Raw genomic sequence first — 12,713 nt, forward strand, 5'->3', positions numbered from 1 at the left:
AAAGAATGGACTTGAGGAAAAATGCTGGTTACTAAAAACTGGAACTCAATAAGCATAGACTAAGGAAGAGTCTGCCTTTTGTGGATATTAGTCTCCACTCTATCACAGCAAATAGTGTATTCTTGTTGGATTTGCTGAAACACTCTGAGAGGAAGGAAGAGACATTAGTGAGAATTTCCCTCTGATAACAGATTTTTTGCTTAGAGAAAGGCTATTCAGTTGGGATCCCTGGATACTATGTGTTAAATAAATTTAAGAAAAGTTGAATTTTTCAGAAGATCAACGGAGAAATAAATCTCTGTACTACTTACTTTCTAGGTAGACTGGCTCACTTCTGTTTAAGGCATAGAACTTAATGAAGTTCAACAATGATGAGAGGCTTATTCACCAAGTACAGTCCTTAATTTTAAAAATTATCAACCTGAAGCTTAGTTTGAAAAGGAAGAAATGCAAAATAATATCTAAAGAGAAAGAAGGCAAAGGAAAAAGGGAAAATACATTTGGTTTTCCTAATTAATGAAGAAGGGGGGAAAAGAGTATATAATAGGCCACAATCATATTTTCCAATATGTTTTCTTACCAGGAAATATACAAGAAATAAAATCAAAATAATTAGTAGTCTAAACTATATAACCAATCAAAGTGTTATATGCTCACAGTTAATAAGGTCGTTTTAGAAGTCCTTTAAGTATGCTAGAGTTCATTTATCTGATTTTCATCTAGATTTAGTAACGAAAAGTAGATGAGTTAGATGATCTATGCTGGTTCTTAGGGGCAGTTAGATGGCGCAGTGGATAGAGCACTAGCCTTGGAGTCAGGAGGACAGGATTTTAAATCCAACCTCAGATACTTGCCACTTACAAGCTGTGTGATCTTGGGCAAATCACTTGATTGCCTCACATCCAGGGCTATCTCCAGTCATCCAAATTCATATCTGGTCATTGGACCCAGATGACTCTGGAGGAGAAAGTGAGGCTGGTAACTTAGGACAGCAGCCCCTTACTCAAATCCTATTCGTGTGCTTGTCATGGCATCACCTCCCTAATGTCATGATCTTCATGATCTTCTTCGAAAATGAAGGACAAACATTATTATTATGCTGGTTCTTAATTTTTCCAAAAGATTCATAAGGGTATACCTAGCATGTTTTGCAACAATTGTTTTTAAAATTTTTAAATCCCTGTCCTAGAAGAAAGTATGAATTAATGATGGGGGTGGAGAAGAGTGAAAGGAATTTGGTAGAGGAATGAGTAAATGTGATAAGCAGTTTTAAAATATGTCAAAGCTCTGCTTTCACTTCATCTTTTTTCTTTAACTCCCAGTCTTGCCTTTGTAATATACCTTTAGTTTTCTGACCTAGGCTTGCCCTCACATTCTTAGGTATTATTCTGTACAAGAGGGCAAGTCTACAACAGATAATATATGCATAAATACATTTTTAATAACCAGATTAAGTGAATCATTGAACAGTGTGATAAATCTTAATTCTCTTTATTTATGAAGATTCAATTTTTATCTCTTCTTTAAAAAGACAAAGTTATAAAATACTATTTCTAATGGCACATTTAATATGATTGATAAAAATTTTCACTTCTTACTGAAAACTTACATGGAAAATATTACTGAGATTAATTAAAAAGTTGACAAAGAAGAGACAGTAGTTTTAAAATCATAACTATTGTACCCTGTTATGTTATAGACATATCTGAGTATAAAATGAGTCATGATGAAGTAAACATGTTCCTTTTACTAATCCATGCATTTTAAAAAAAATTCTCTCTTGGTATGTTGATTTAAAAAAAATAGGGTGATACTTTCAAGGATTCATTCAAATAAAAACTCACCAACAAAAGTTCGTAATTCTACATGGGCAGGCTATATTTTCTTGTTTTTAGTGTTTTTTTCCTATATGTGAACTTGTTCAAAACTCAGTAGAACAGGGATTTAGGGTATTTGTGAACACCTGAAGTAAGTGTGGATTCAGTTTCGACTAGTGTTGTGGAGAGAGTCTATGATGGTTTTATTGTACTCTGATATCTGTTTATTCACATTCTTCATAACTGGTCGATAATCACTCTCCTGACTCTTGGTTGCAATGACTGATTGAGGTAGTTAAGGAAGAAAAAAAATCATGAGTAAAATTTTAATTTAATTATGAATGTTTCCATCTATTCAAATCAAAGCAAATATAGCTACAAAAATGAGAAATGATATTAAAAATCCTGTGCAATTTTAATAGGTTAGCTTATGTAATAAAAGGAACAAAGCAGAATATGTTCAGCTTACCTATCATAATAGAAAAAGAATTTCCTCTAATTAATAGTTTAATGGATTTCAGTGTCAATTTTTTTCACTATATTGACAACAAAATTCAAATTCTTGATAGTAAAACAAATCCTATTGCCTTTTTTGGGGGCAAGGCAATGGGGTTAAGTGACTTGCCCAAGGTCACATAGCTAGGTAAGTATGTGTATGAGGCTGGATTTGAATTTCTTATTCCTTTATATTCTAACTTTAGCTGCTTTTTGATGTAGATGATGTTTTTAATTAAGCAGTACTGCTGGAGGTGGAAATATTGAATTTTTTTTCCAATGAGAATGAAAAGTAAGGTCCAGGCTGCCTTTCAACAGAGATTCAGTCACACTTTAGTTGGCATGCGACCTCCTTTCATAAAGTAGTGGTTCTCAAACACAGAAAGAAAGAAAAAAGAAGGAACTAGTGACATTCATGGCAAAAAATGGAGTTAGAAGATAAGTTTCATTACTACTTTTCTCTAAGGAGTCTACATTTCCTAATTCCACTATGAATGGACTAAGCAGAAACTAGATAAAGCTGGATTGGTTGAGATAGGACCAGGACAAGGCATTTGTGTATTTTATGTAAAGTTTAAAGGATGTAATCCTTAAGTGTTACTTATTACTTAGCTTTTATATGACATTTCAAAACACTGACATTTATAAAGGTTTCTCAGTCCTTTCCCTATCCCATCTGGATGAGGTGCCTGTCTTGCCTAATTCCAATTCTGGGTATAAAGGATTTCAAGATTCAGACTTGTCCTTATCCATTGTCCTGTAACTAGCTCTCTTGGGCTTCCCTCCTTCATGCCTTCTTTGTTCCTTTTTTCAGAAATAATGGAGGAGGAGTCAGCAGCTCTGCTTAAGGCACTTGATCTCACAAGGTTCTGTACAGCATTTGATATGGTTTCCCTGGAGGTCTATAATAGAAAATCTGAGAAAATCACCTGGCCGAGTTTATTGGTAGCTTTTTAAAGGATACATTCTTTCATGACAAAGTTATTTTGCTCATGATGTTGCCATTTCCTCTCCAAATTTGTAAGCTGAAAACAAAAAGAAAAGTGTTAGCAAGTTCCCAAACTCAACAACTATACACCCTTTATGAAGATAAGGGGAAAAAAATATCCTCAACTTTAAATCTTATCACATCTTGGAGTGCAATTTGGCTGATAAGGCCAATATAAACACAAAAGAAATTTTGAAAAGAATAAACAATAGAAAATATATTTACAAATATGCAATTAGTCTCTAAAACAGTTTTTATTCCATTTGTTTTCAAAACAAAAGGCATTTTCTAACCAATGAACATGTAAACTGACAGGTGTGTCTGATTTGATATCTCTCTCTTCTAAAATAAGAAGCAAGAAAATTCAAACATACATATCGATTAAAGGTTGAGCATTTTTTAGTGCAAGGAAGACTGGATACCAGCTAAAGGATCTGGATTTTAGTCCCATTTTGTATACTAAATACTTACTTTGGGCAAAATACCTCATATCTGGTTCTCAGTTTTCTTGCTTATAAAATCAGGAAGACTGGACTAAAGACTAAGAGGCAAAAAGGGATTTTAGAGATCATTTCATCCATGCTTTCCTATTTGAGAAAGATCTCAAGAAGTAAGAAACCCAAAATCATTCAGCTAGATCTGATTTCTCGATCACATTGCTAGCTTTTTTGTTTTGTGTTTTGTCAAATTCTGAATATCTCCTTTAGAATTTGTTAAGTCTAACACCACAGATGATACTATATATCCTAACACTGTCAAAGGGTTTGAGGTCCATAGGAGAAACTTCCTTATTTCCAGAGTTGAGCTTCCTGACTGAAGCTAGAAATTGCGATAAGAACAAGGCTGCAGGGAGAAGATTATAAGAGAGCTAGTGAAATTCTGGCATTGTTTCAATAATTTCAACATCAACAGGAAGTTAATGTGGATATTATATTGATGGCTGCTTCCTCAGAAGACAATTTGACTGGTATAGTATTAAACTGGTTTTTATAAAAAAAATCTATTCAATGAATCAGGCTTTTCTTTTATGAGGCCTATAAAAATAATTTTTTCTAAGCAAAGCATAGAGTAAAAAGTTTGATATTTAAAATCACATTTAATTTAGATCTTTTGATTTTGCACCAATTTCATTTCTTTAAAACAAACAAATAAAAAAAAGACCAGGGTCTCCCTATCTCACTCTGAAAGTGTTCTTCCTTGGACAACCCCACCCATTTTCCCAACTCCTGGCTGTAGCCTCTCTGGTGTTAGGGCTTAAAGACATGCACCACCACCATACCCTGAAAACACCTTTATTTCCAAGGCTATCTCTCCTCTACATTTAAAGTTAAATTAACCTATCCTAACAAAGAATTTAATAAAAAAAAGAATACATCAAATGAGTTCACTACAACCAATCAACATATTTATTATACTGACATATATATATATATATATATATATATATATATATTTTTTTCCCCCTCATTTCTGTAAAGAAGGGAGAGAAATACATTTATTTCATCTTTTCTTTGAAGTCAACCTTGGACATTAATATTATACAATGTTGACTTTTGTTAGTTCTGTTAGCACTTGTATAGTCATATAATGTCACTGACTCTGATTTCCCTCAGGTCTTCTCATACCTCTCTCAATTCTTCAGATTTGTCATTTCCTATGGTACAGTAATGTTCCATTACATTAATATACCACAATTTGTTTTCCATTCCTTGTTATGATAAAAATGCATTGGTATTAATATTTTGGTGGATTTGAGTACTTGATTTTCAAAAGGAAAAAATGTTTTAAAATAAGTCATGTATATCTGAAAAGAAAAAATGAATTCACAATTTAAAAATGTCCAATCATGTAAGCAATCTATGATTAGCCCTGATTATTCAATTCAGAAGTTAAAATTGTTTTTAAAGTAAAAATTCAATCTTAGTGTAACACCTGTCCTTTTCAAACTGAGGGAAATCTAAGCTGATAAATTATGTGAACTCTATCCATATGAGCTAACAAACAAGATCTTCTACATATTGTGTCCTAAATAAGACCTTTAAGTTAAAAAGAAACTTAAGAAAAACATCTGTATTTTCTAGAAACAATTCTTTACAGCAATCCTTTATAAATTCAAGCACTAAGACTTTTTTATTTGTTTCAAATAACAGAGTACTTATATTGCAGCAAATATCTGAAGTGCTAACTGATTCTATGCAGTTCTGCAGTTCAACCCAGCTATATTGAAGTTTTTGTGTCAGTTAATTTCTTTGAGATATAATTTCAATTCAAAATTTATAGTAATGTAAGACATGTTATTGTAGAAGAAATTCAATATATTTAACTTAGTTTTAGCTATTTATAAAGTATGAAAACCTCATAATTAAGGGAATTCACTTATATTAAGATGAGTAAAAAACTTTTGAAATCATAACATCTAAATCATGGTATAGACTCTTTTATAAACATGAAATTTAACTTTGAGAATTTTACCATATTCCATTAGATATTTTGTTATAACCTTGAAGATTTCAAGAAATTATGATGGTAAAGCATTGATAAAGACCTAATTAAATGAAAAATTCACTTTCAGACTATAATTATAATTTGGCTATATATACAACTAGGCTATGTTACAAAGCTCTTCAAATTTCAATTTCAGTTTTCTATGTGTAAACTTGGACTTCAAATCCTAAGACTGACTTGAATGAAGACAGTAAGTCTTAAGGTACACTCTAGGAGACATGGGGACCTGCTTCTGGGAGAATATATCCTTTATACCCCTGTTCCATGGGTAGAGACAGATTCTTCACATTGGCTGTGGGAATAGGCTAAGTCATTAAGCCTACCAGACTCTCTTATTCTCTCCAACAGGGTGGTAAAAGTGCTGAAGAATATGTCCACCCACATTTTGGGCATCATAAATTAACTGAATGGGGGTAGAGTGATGGCCTATTTTCCCCTTTTTCTAGACTATATGGCCTGAAGAAACTGCCTCAGGGTTTGGGTCTTTATTATTTGTCTTTTTCTTCTTGATCTCTTGGTAGCCTTTGACCATATTGATCACCCTTTTCCCGTTGATAACCTTTTCTATCTAGGTTTTCCTGATATTCCTTTATTCTGATTTTCCTACCTATCTGTTTCTTCTCTCTCTCATTTGCTGAATCTTCACCTAAATCAAATCTCCTAACCATGGGTATCACCCTTGGACCCTGTCCTGAGCCTTCTTCTTTGGAAAAAAGAAATCATTTAACAGAAGACCTCAAGCAGTTACTTTAAAAGCTCACATGTCCTGGAACATAATATATATCAAAGAGTAAAAGAATTGGGGTTGCAGCCAAAAATATAACTAGAAAATAAGTATAATCCTGAATGAGAAAAAAATGACATGACAAATTGCTAGAATTTTAGGATTTTGTGGCAAAAGACCTGAATTTAATAGCAAATTTGACATACAAGAACCAAAAGAAATAGAAGGTAAACATCAAAGATTTACAAGGGATTTAATAATGATAAATTGTTTACTAATCTATACATGGAAATATAAACCATAGGTCTAGGAAAGGTAAACCAAGATTGTTATTAATAACTGAATGGTTAAAAAGAAAGATGAGGTAAAAGCTAAGTAGGATGGGATTCTTAAAAGTAAACTGATCCAGGAAAAGATTAAAAAAAAAGTTACCATCTTATAGAAATGAGGTATGAGAAGAATTGATACAGAGGAATTAGATGGGGAAGGAGAGAAGGTAGTTCTGGAAACCTATTCTCATTGGGAATGGGTTTAAAGAGGGAATAATACATATATATGTATGTTTGTTTGTATGTATATACCCATACATATACATACACACATATGTATATGTATATGTGTGTATATATATATATATATATATATATATATATATATATATATATAGAGAGAGAGAGAGAGAGAGAGAGAGTTGTAAAAGCCTTCTAAATTTAGAAAGAAGTAAGAGAAGGAGATAGGGAGGGTAATGAGTTAGAGAGTAAGGGAAAAGGATAAAAAGGATATATAAAGAGTGTGTAGAGTAATGGGGAAGAGGGTATAGAAGGGTGTGTAAGGGAGGAATTCTTTGAAGAACAGTTGAAAAGAAAAAGAAAGGCAAAATAGCAAGTAGAAATAAAATAGAGGAATGGGGGGTTGTTGATTTCAGGAAACATACAAATGACAAATATTTGTATTTAGTAATAAAATAAATTCAGATTATAAGAATTTCTAAAACCTATAAGAATTTCTAAAGAGTTAAAGAAGAATATAAAAATGTTTTTACAAACCAAATGAGAGTTACTGGAAGAATTATGTATGTAAAGAAACACCAAGAAATACTAAAACAAAGTCAAAAAGACAAAAAAATAGAAAATATGAAATATTTCATAGGAAAAACAACTAAACTAGAAAACAGATCACAAAGAAATCAATTTAAAAAATCACTAAACTACTCCCCAAAACACATGAACAAACAAAAAGTCTAGATCTCACATTTCAAGACATTATAAAGGAAAACTGCCTAGATCTCTTAAAACCAGAGGACAGAGTAGATATTGAAAGAATCCAATGGCTACCTTCTGAAAGAAATCCCAAAATGAAAACTTCCAGGAATATTATCACTAAAATCCAGCAGTTCTCAGATCAAGGAGAAAATATTGTAAATAGAAATTAAGAATTTAAGTATCTGCTAAGTGAGCAGAACCAAGTGAACATTGTACACATTAACAACATTGTGAGATGATCAAATATAATAGATGGCCCCTCTCAGCAGTTCAGAGATTAAGGACAATCCTGAGACACCTGCTATGGACAATGCCATTCACATCCACAGAAAAAATTTTGGAACCTGAAGGCAGAGAAAAGCATAATATATTCACTTTTTAAAAACTTCCTAGGGGCAGCTAGGTAGCACAGTAGACAGAACACTGGCCCTGGAGTTAGGAGGACCTGAGTGGAAAATCTGGCCTCAGACACATAAAAATACTTAGTTATGCGACTCTGGGCAAGTCACTTAACCCTATTCCCTTGAAAAAAATTTTTTTTAAAAAAGTCTTTTGTATTTTTCCTTTCTTCCCATTTTTTTCCCCTTTCCCTTAGTTCTAATTCCTCTTTCACAACATGACTAGTATGGAAATGTGTTAAATATGATTGTGCATGTACAGCTTTTACCAGACTGTTCACCACCCTGGGGAGGGAGGGGGAGGGAAGGGAAGGTGTAGGAAAATGTGGAACTCATAAATTTGCAAATGGATTAATGTCGAAAAACTACCTTTGCTTGAAATTGGTAAAAGAAAATAAAATTTCAATGAAAAAAAAGAATTTAAGGATCATGGAGTCACAGTCAGTAACTCCAGTTTGGAGAAAAGGAGGGTTTGGAATGATCCTCTGGAAGACAAGAGGTCTTAGATTTACAACCAAAAATAGCCTACTAGCAAAACAGTATAAACTTATAGAAGAAAAAGTGTTATTTAATGAAATAGAGGGTTTCTAAGCCTTCCTGATGAAAAAAAGCAGAGGTAAATAGAAAATTTCAAATACAAAATTTAAGGGAAGTATAAAAAGATAAACATAAGTGAGAAGTCAAAGACATGTAGGTGGCACAGTCAATAGCATTCTGGGTCTCAAGTGAATGGGATAAAGTCTGAGATTTTTTCAGTAGAATATTACAGATTGGAGAATAGTAGTTAATTATGTGTCCCTCCTCCCTTGACAAAGCAACTTCTGGGATGTTGGTGAAGAGTCAACTGACCCCACCTTAATATGTTGAAGTGGGATGACCATTCAATTCTTGGGGCTGAAGAGATAATCTGGTTTGGGTTTGAATTTTATACACTTTTCCCTAGATTAGTTTGCCCATCTAGATTTTAAGACCACATTCCTCATTAATGAGGGTGGGTCCAGCGGGAGGTGGGAATCTCCTTAGGATAAATGTGATTCTTGGGCCTTTTGCTTTATAATTGATCATGGCCTGTTCCTCAAGAAACAAATAAAGCTTTCTCTTCATACCTTGAGAGATCTCCAAAATTTATTTAAGTGGCATTTGTCCCACACACAAGTGAGGAAGACTAATCCTCTTCAGTTCAAATCTGGTCTCAGACATTTAGTACCTGTGTGATACTTGGTGCAAGTCATTTAACCCTGTTTGCCTCTGTTCCTTAACTGTAAAATGAGCTGGAGAATGAAAAGGTAAATCACTCCAGTATATTTACTAAGCCATCCAACTGGATTCATGAGGAGTTGGACATGATTGAAATGTCTGAACAAAAATGAGAAATCATAAGGGACCTAAATAAGATTAAACTGTTTGCATTTTTATATATGGTGATATAATATATAGCCCCTTAGAATTCTGAATAAGTCTAATTAGGCAGAAGGATCTGGTATGAGTTTATTATATTGGAATGATCTCAAAACAATAATAGAAACATAGGAAAAAGATATGGACTGGGAGAGGGAGATGGGAGAGAAAAAATGGGAAAAAAACATCTCACATAAATGGGGCTTACAAGGAAGAATTTATAAAATGGAGGGAGCAATGGTGTGGGAACTGTTAATTGATTCTCAGTCTTATCTAACTGGTTCATGAAATGAAGAACAATTATTAACAAAGAGTTGCATGTAGAAAGTCATGTTACTCAATAGGAAAGTAGAAGGGGAAAAGGATTATAATAAAGTGAGAAGAGGATAAGAGAAAGGGTAATTTAAGGAAGACAATGGTCAGAAGGAAAAAGACTCTCAAAGAGGGTCAGGATTAAAAAGAGAAGGATGAGTAGAAAAGAACAGAACAGAAAGAAATACATTGTAAGCAATTGTAACTGTAAATGAGAATGAAATTATTTCACCCACAAAATGGAAGAGGATAGGAGAATTAATTAGAAACTATAATTCAACAATATTTTATTTAGAAGAAACATGCTTAGAACAGAAAGATACCTGTAGAGTTAAAATAAATGTCTGTAGCATCTATTCTGCTACAACTGAAGTAGAAAAGGGAAGGTGACACTCAGGATCTCAGAAAAAGCAAAAGCAAAAACTGATCTAATTAAAAGAAACAAATAAAGAAACTAGATTTTCCTATTGTCACTAGACAATAAATACTGAAAACATATTCAACAAATTAGTACTGAAAACATGTATCAAATACCATGGCATCTAGATTCTTGAAGAAAAAGTTAAATAAGATACAGGAGGAAACAGACAGTAAAAATATAATAGTGGGGAGGACTTCAATTTATCCCTCTCAGACTAGATAAGCAATAAAATAAACAAAAAACTGTTAAGGAAATTAAGAGAATTTTATATTTTAGATTTTAGATAGACTTCTGAGGAATATTGAATGGAAAAAAGATACTTATCCTTAGTTGCATGGCACATCATAAAAACTGATCATGTATTAAGGCATAAAAATCTCAAAAACAAATGCAGAAAAGTCAAAGTAATAAGAACATTTTTTTACAGATCATTATGCAATAAAAAATACATTCAATAAATGACCGACCTTTGAAGCATAGATTAAAAATTAATGGAAACTATATAACTTATTTTAAAGAACAGGTAGGTCAAAACAAATCATGGAAACAATAATTTCATTAATAATAATGATAGAAATGAGACAACATACCAAAATTAGTAAGATGTAGCCAAAACAGTATTTAGTGGAAGATTTATATTTCTAAATGATCACATAAATAAAAAGACAGTATCAATAACTTGGGCATGCACTGGAAAAATGAGAAAATCAACAAATTAAAAAAACCCTATTTAAACATTAAACTAGAAATCTTGAAAATAAAAAGGAATGAATAACAAAACTGAAAATTTTAAAAAAGACAAAACATTGAACTAATAAAACGAGAAGCTGTTTTTTGAAAGAAAAAATACAATAAAATAAACAATGGTTAATCTGATTTATTAAGAAAACCAAATCACCAACATCAAAAATGAAAAGAAGTGAATTCATAACCAATGAAGATGAAGTGAAAGCAATTATATATAGGGAGCTATGTTGTCCAATCACATGTTAATAAAACTGACTATCTAAATGAAATGGACGAATATTTACAAAAATATAAATTGTCCTGATGAACCAAGTAGGAAATAGACTACTTGAATAACTCTTAGAAAAAGAAACTAAATAATACATAAATGAACTTCCTAAGGAAAAAGAAAATTCTAGAACTGTATGAATTTGTAAGTGAATTTCACCAAACATTTAAAAAAATCCAATCAATTCCAATATTACTTATAGCATGTGGGAAAAATAGTTTAAAGAAGGAGTCTTGTCAATCCTTCCATGACACAAATAATCCTGCTACATAAACCAGGTAGAGCAAAAACAAAGAAAGACAACAATAGGCCAATTTCCTCAATGACTTATTTTTTAAAGTAAATTTTATAATTTTAAGTAAAATATTAGTAAGGAGATTACAACAATATATCATAAAGATCATATATTCTCACATGGATAGATATATCAGAAAGGTAAGGAAGGTTCACTATTAGGAAAACTATAAACATAACTGTCCATCTAAACAACAAAACCAACAAAAATCAAAATTATCTTGAGAAGCAGAAAACATTTTCAATGAAATATAATACCCATTTCTGTTTTAAAAAAGACCATTAGAACAAACAGGAATAAAAGGAATTACTACTTCTTATTGTTCTGTGATGGGGAATATCCATCAATTGAAGAATGACTGAATAAACTAGGGTATATGAATATGATAATTTTTTGTGAGAAAGGATGAAGGGTGGGATTTCAGGAAAAATCTGGGGAGATTTGTATTAACTGATGCTAAGTAAGCAGAACCAGAAGAACAATTTATACAGCAATAGCAATGTTGTAAAAATAATAAACTGTGTAAGCCTTAGTAATTCTGATCAATACAAAAATCCACAACAAAACCAAAGGACCCATGATAATTATATGCTTTCTACTCTCAGATGGCCTCAAATGATGGCCATTTCTCAAATGAGAAATGATGGCCTCAATACATACTGAAGTGCATTTTTCTTCTATTTGTTTTTCTCCTTTTAAAAAAAACATGGGGGCAGCTAGGTGGCACACTGGGGAGGCTAGGTGGTGTAATGGATAGAACACCGGCCCTGGAGTTAGGAGCACCTGAGTTCAAATCCACCATGGCCTCAAATTCTTAATAATTACCTAGCTGTGTGGCCTTGGGCAAACCACTTAAACTTACTGCTTTGCAAAACCCTAAAAAAATGGCTAATGTGGAAATTTGTTTTGCATGAGTAAATATTTGTAATTTCTTCTCAATACATGGGAGAATGGGAAAGGGAGGGTGAGAATTTGTAACTTAAAATGAAGACAATAAAAAACAAATAACTGCAACAAAAGGAAAAATATAAAGACTTCAAACAAGACAAAGTTCAATACTTTTTTTTTTAGGTTTTTGCAAGG

The 12,713-nt window shown here is 32.3% G+C and overlaps 1 protein-coding gene across 3 annotated transcripts in view; it reads right to left on the bottom strand.

Annotated features, from left to right (window-relative positions):
* Positions 1 to 1,857: 1,857 nt before the first annotated feature.
* Positions 1,858 to 12,713, bottom strand: part of IFT74 (intraflagellar transport 74) — a 174,147-nt gene continuing 163,291 nt past the window's right edge. For all 3 annotated transcript variants that reach the window (XM_074200242.1, XM_074200241.1, XM_074200240.1), the window contains exons 19-20: positions 3,277 to 3,337; positions 1,858 to 2,099 (exon numbers count right to left, since the gene is read on the bottom strand). In XM_074200242.1, the coding sequence (XP_074056343.1) occupies positions 1,981 to 2,099; positions 3,277 to 3,337 (180 nt within the window). In that variant the 3' untranslated portion in view covers positions 1,858 to 1,980. The remainder of the gene's footprint in view (positions 2,100 to 3,276; positions 3,338 to 12,713) is intronic.

The sequence above is a fragment of the Macrotis lagotis genome, chromosome X (assembly GCF_037893015.1).
Source record: "Macrotis lagotis isolate mMagLag1 chromosome X, bilby.v1.9.chrom.fasta, whole genome shotgun sequence".
Classification (NCBI taxonomy): domain Eukaryota; kingdom Metazoa; phylum Chordata; class Mammalia; order Peramelemorphia; family Peramelidae; genus Macrotis; species Macrotis lagotis.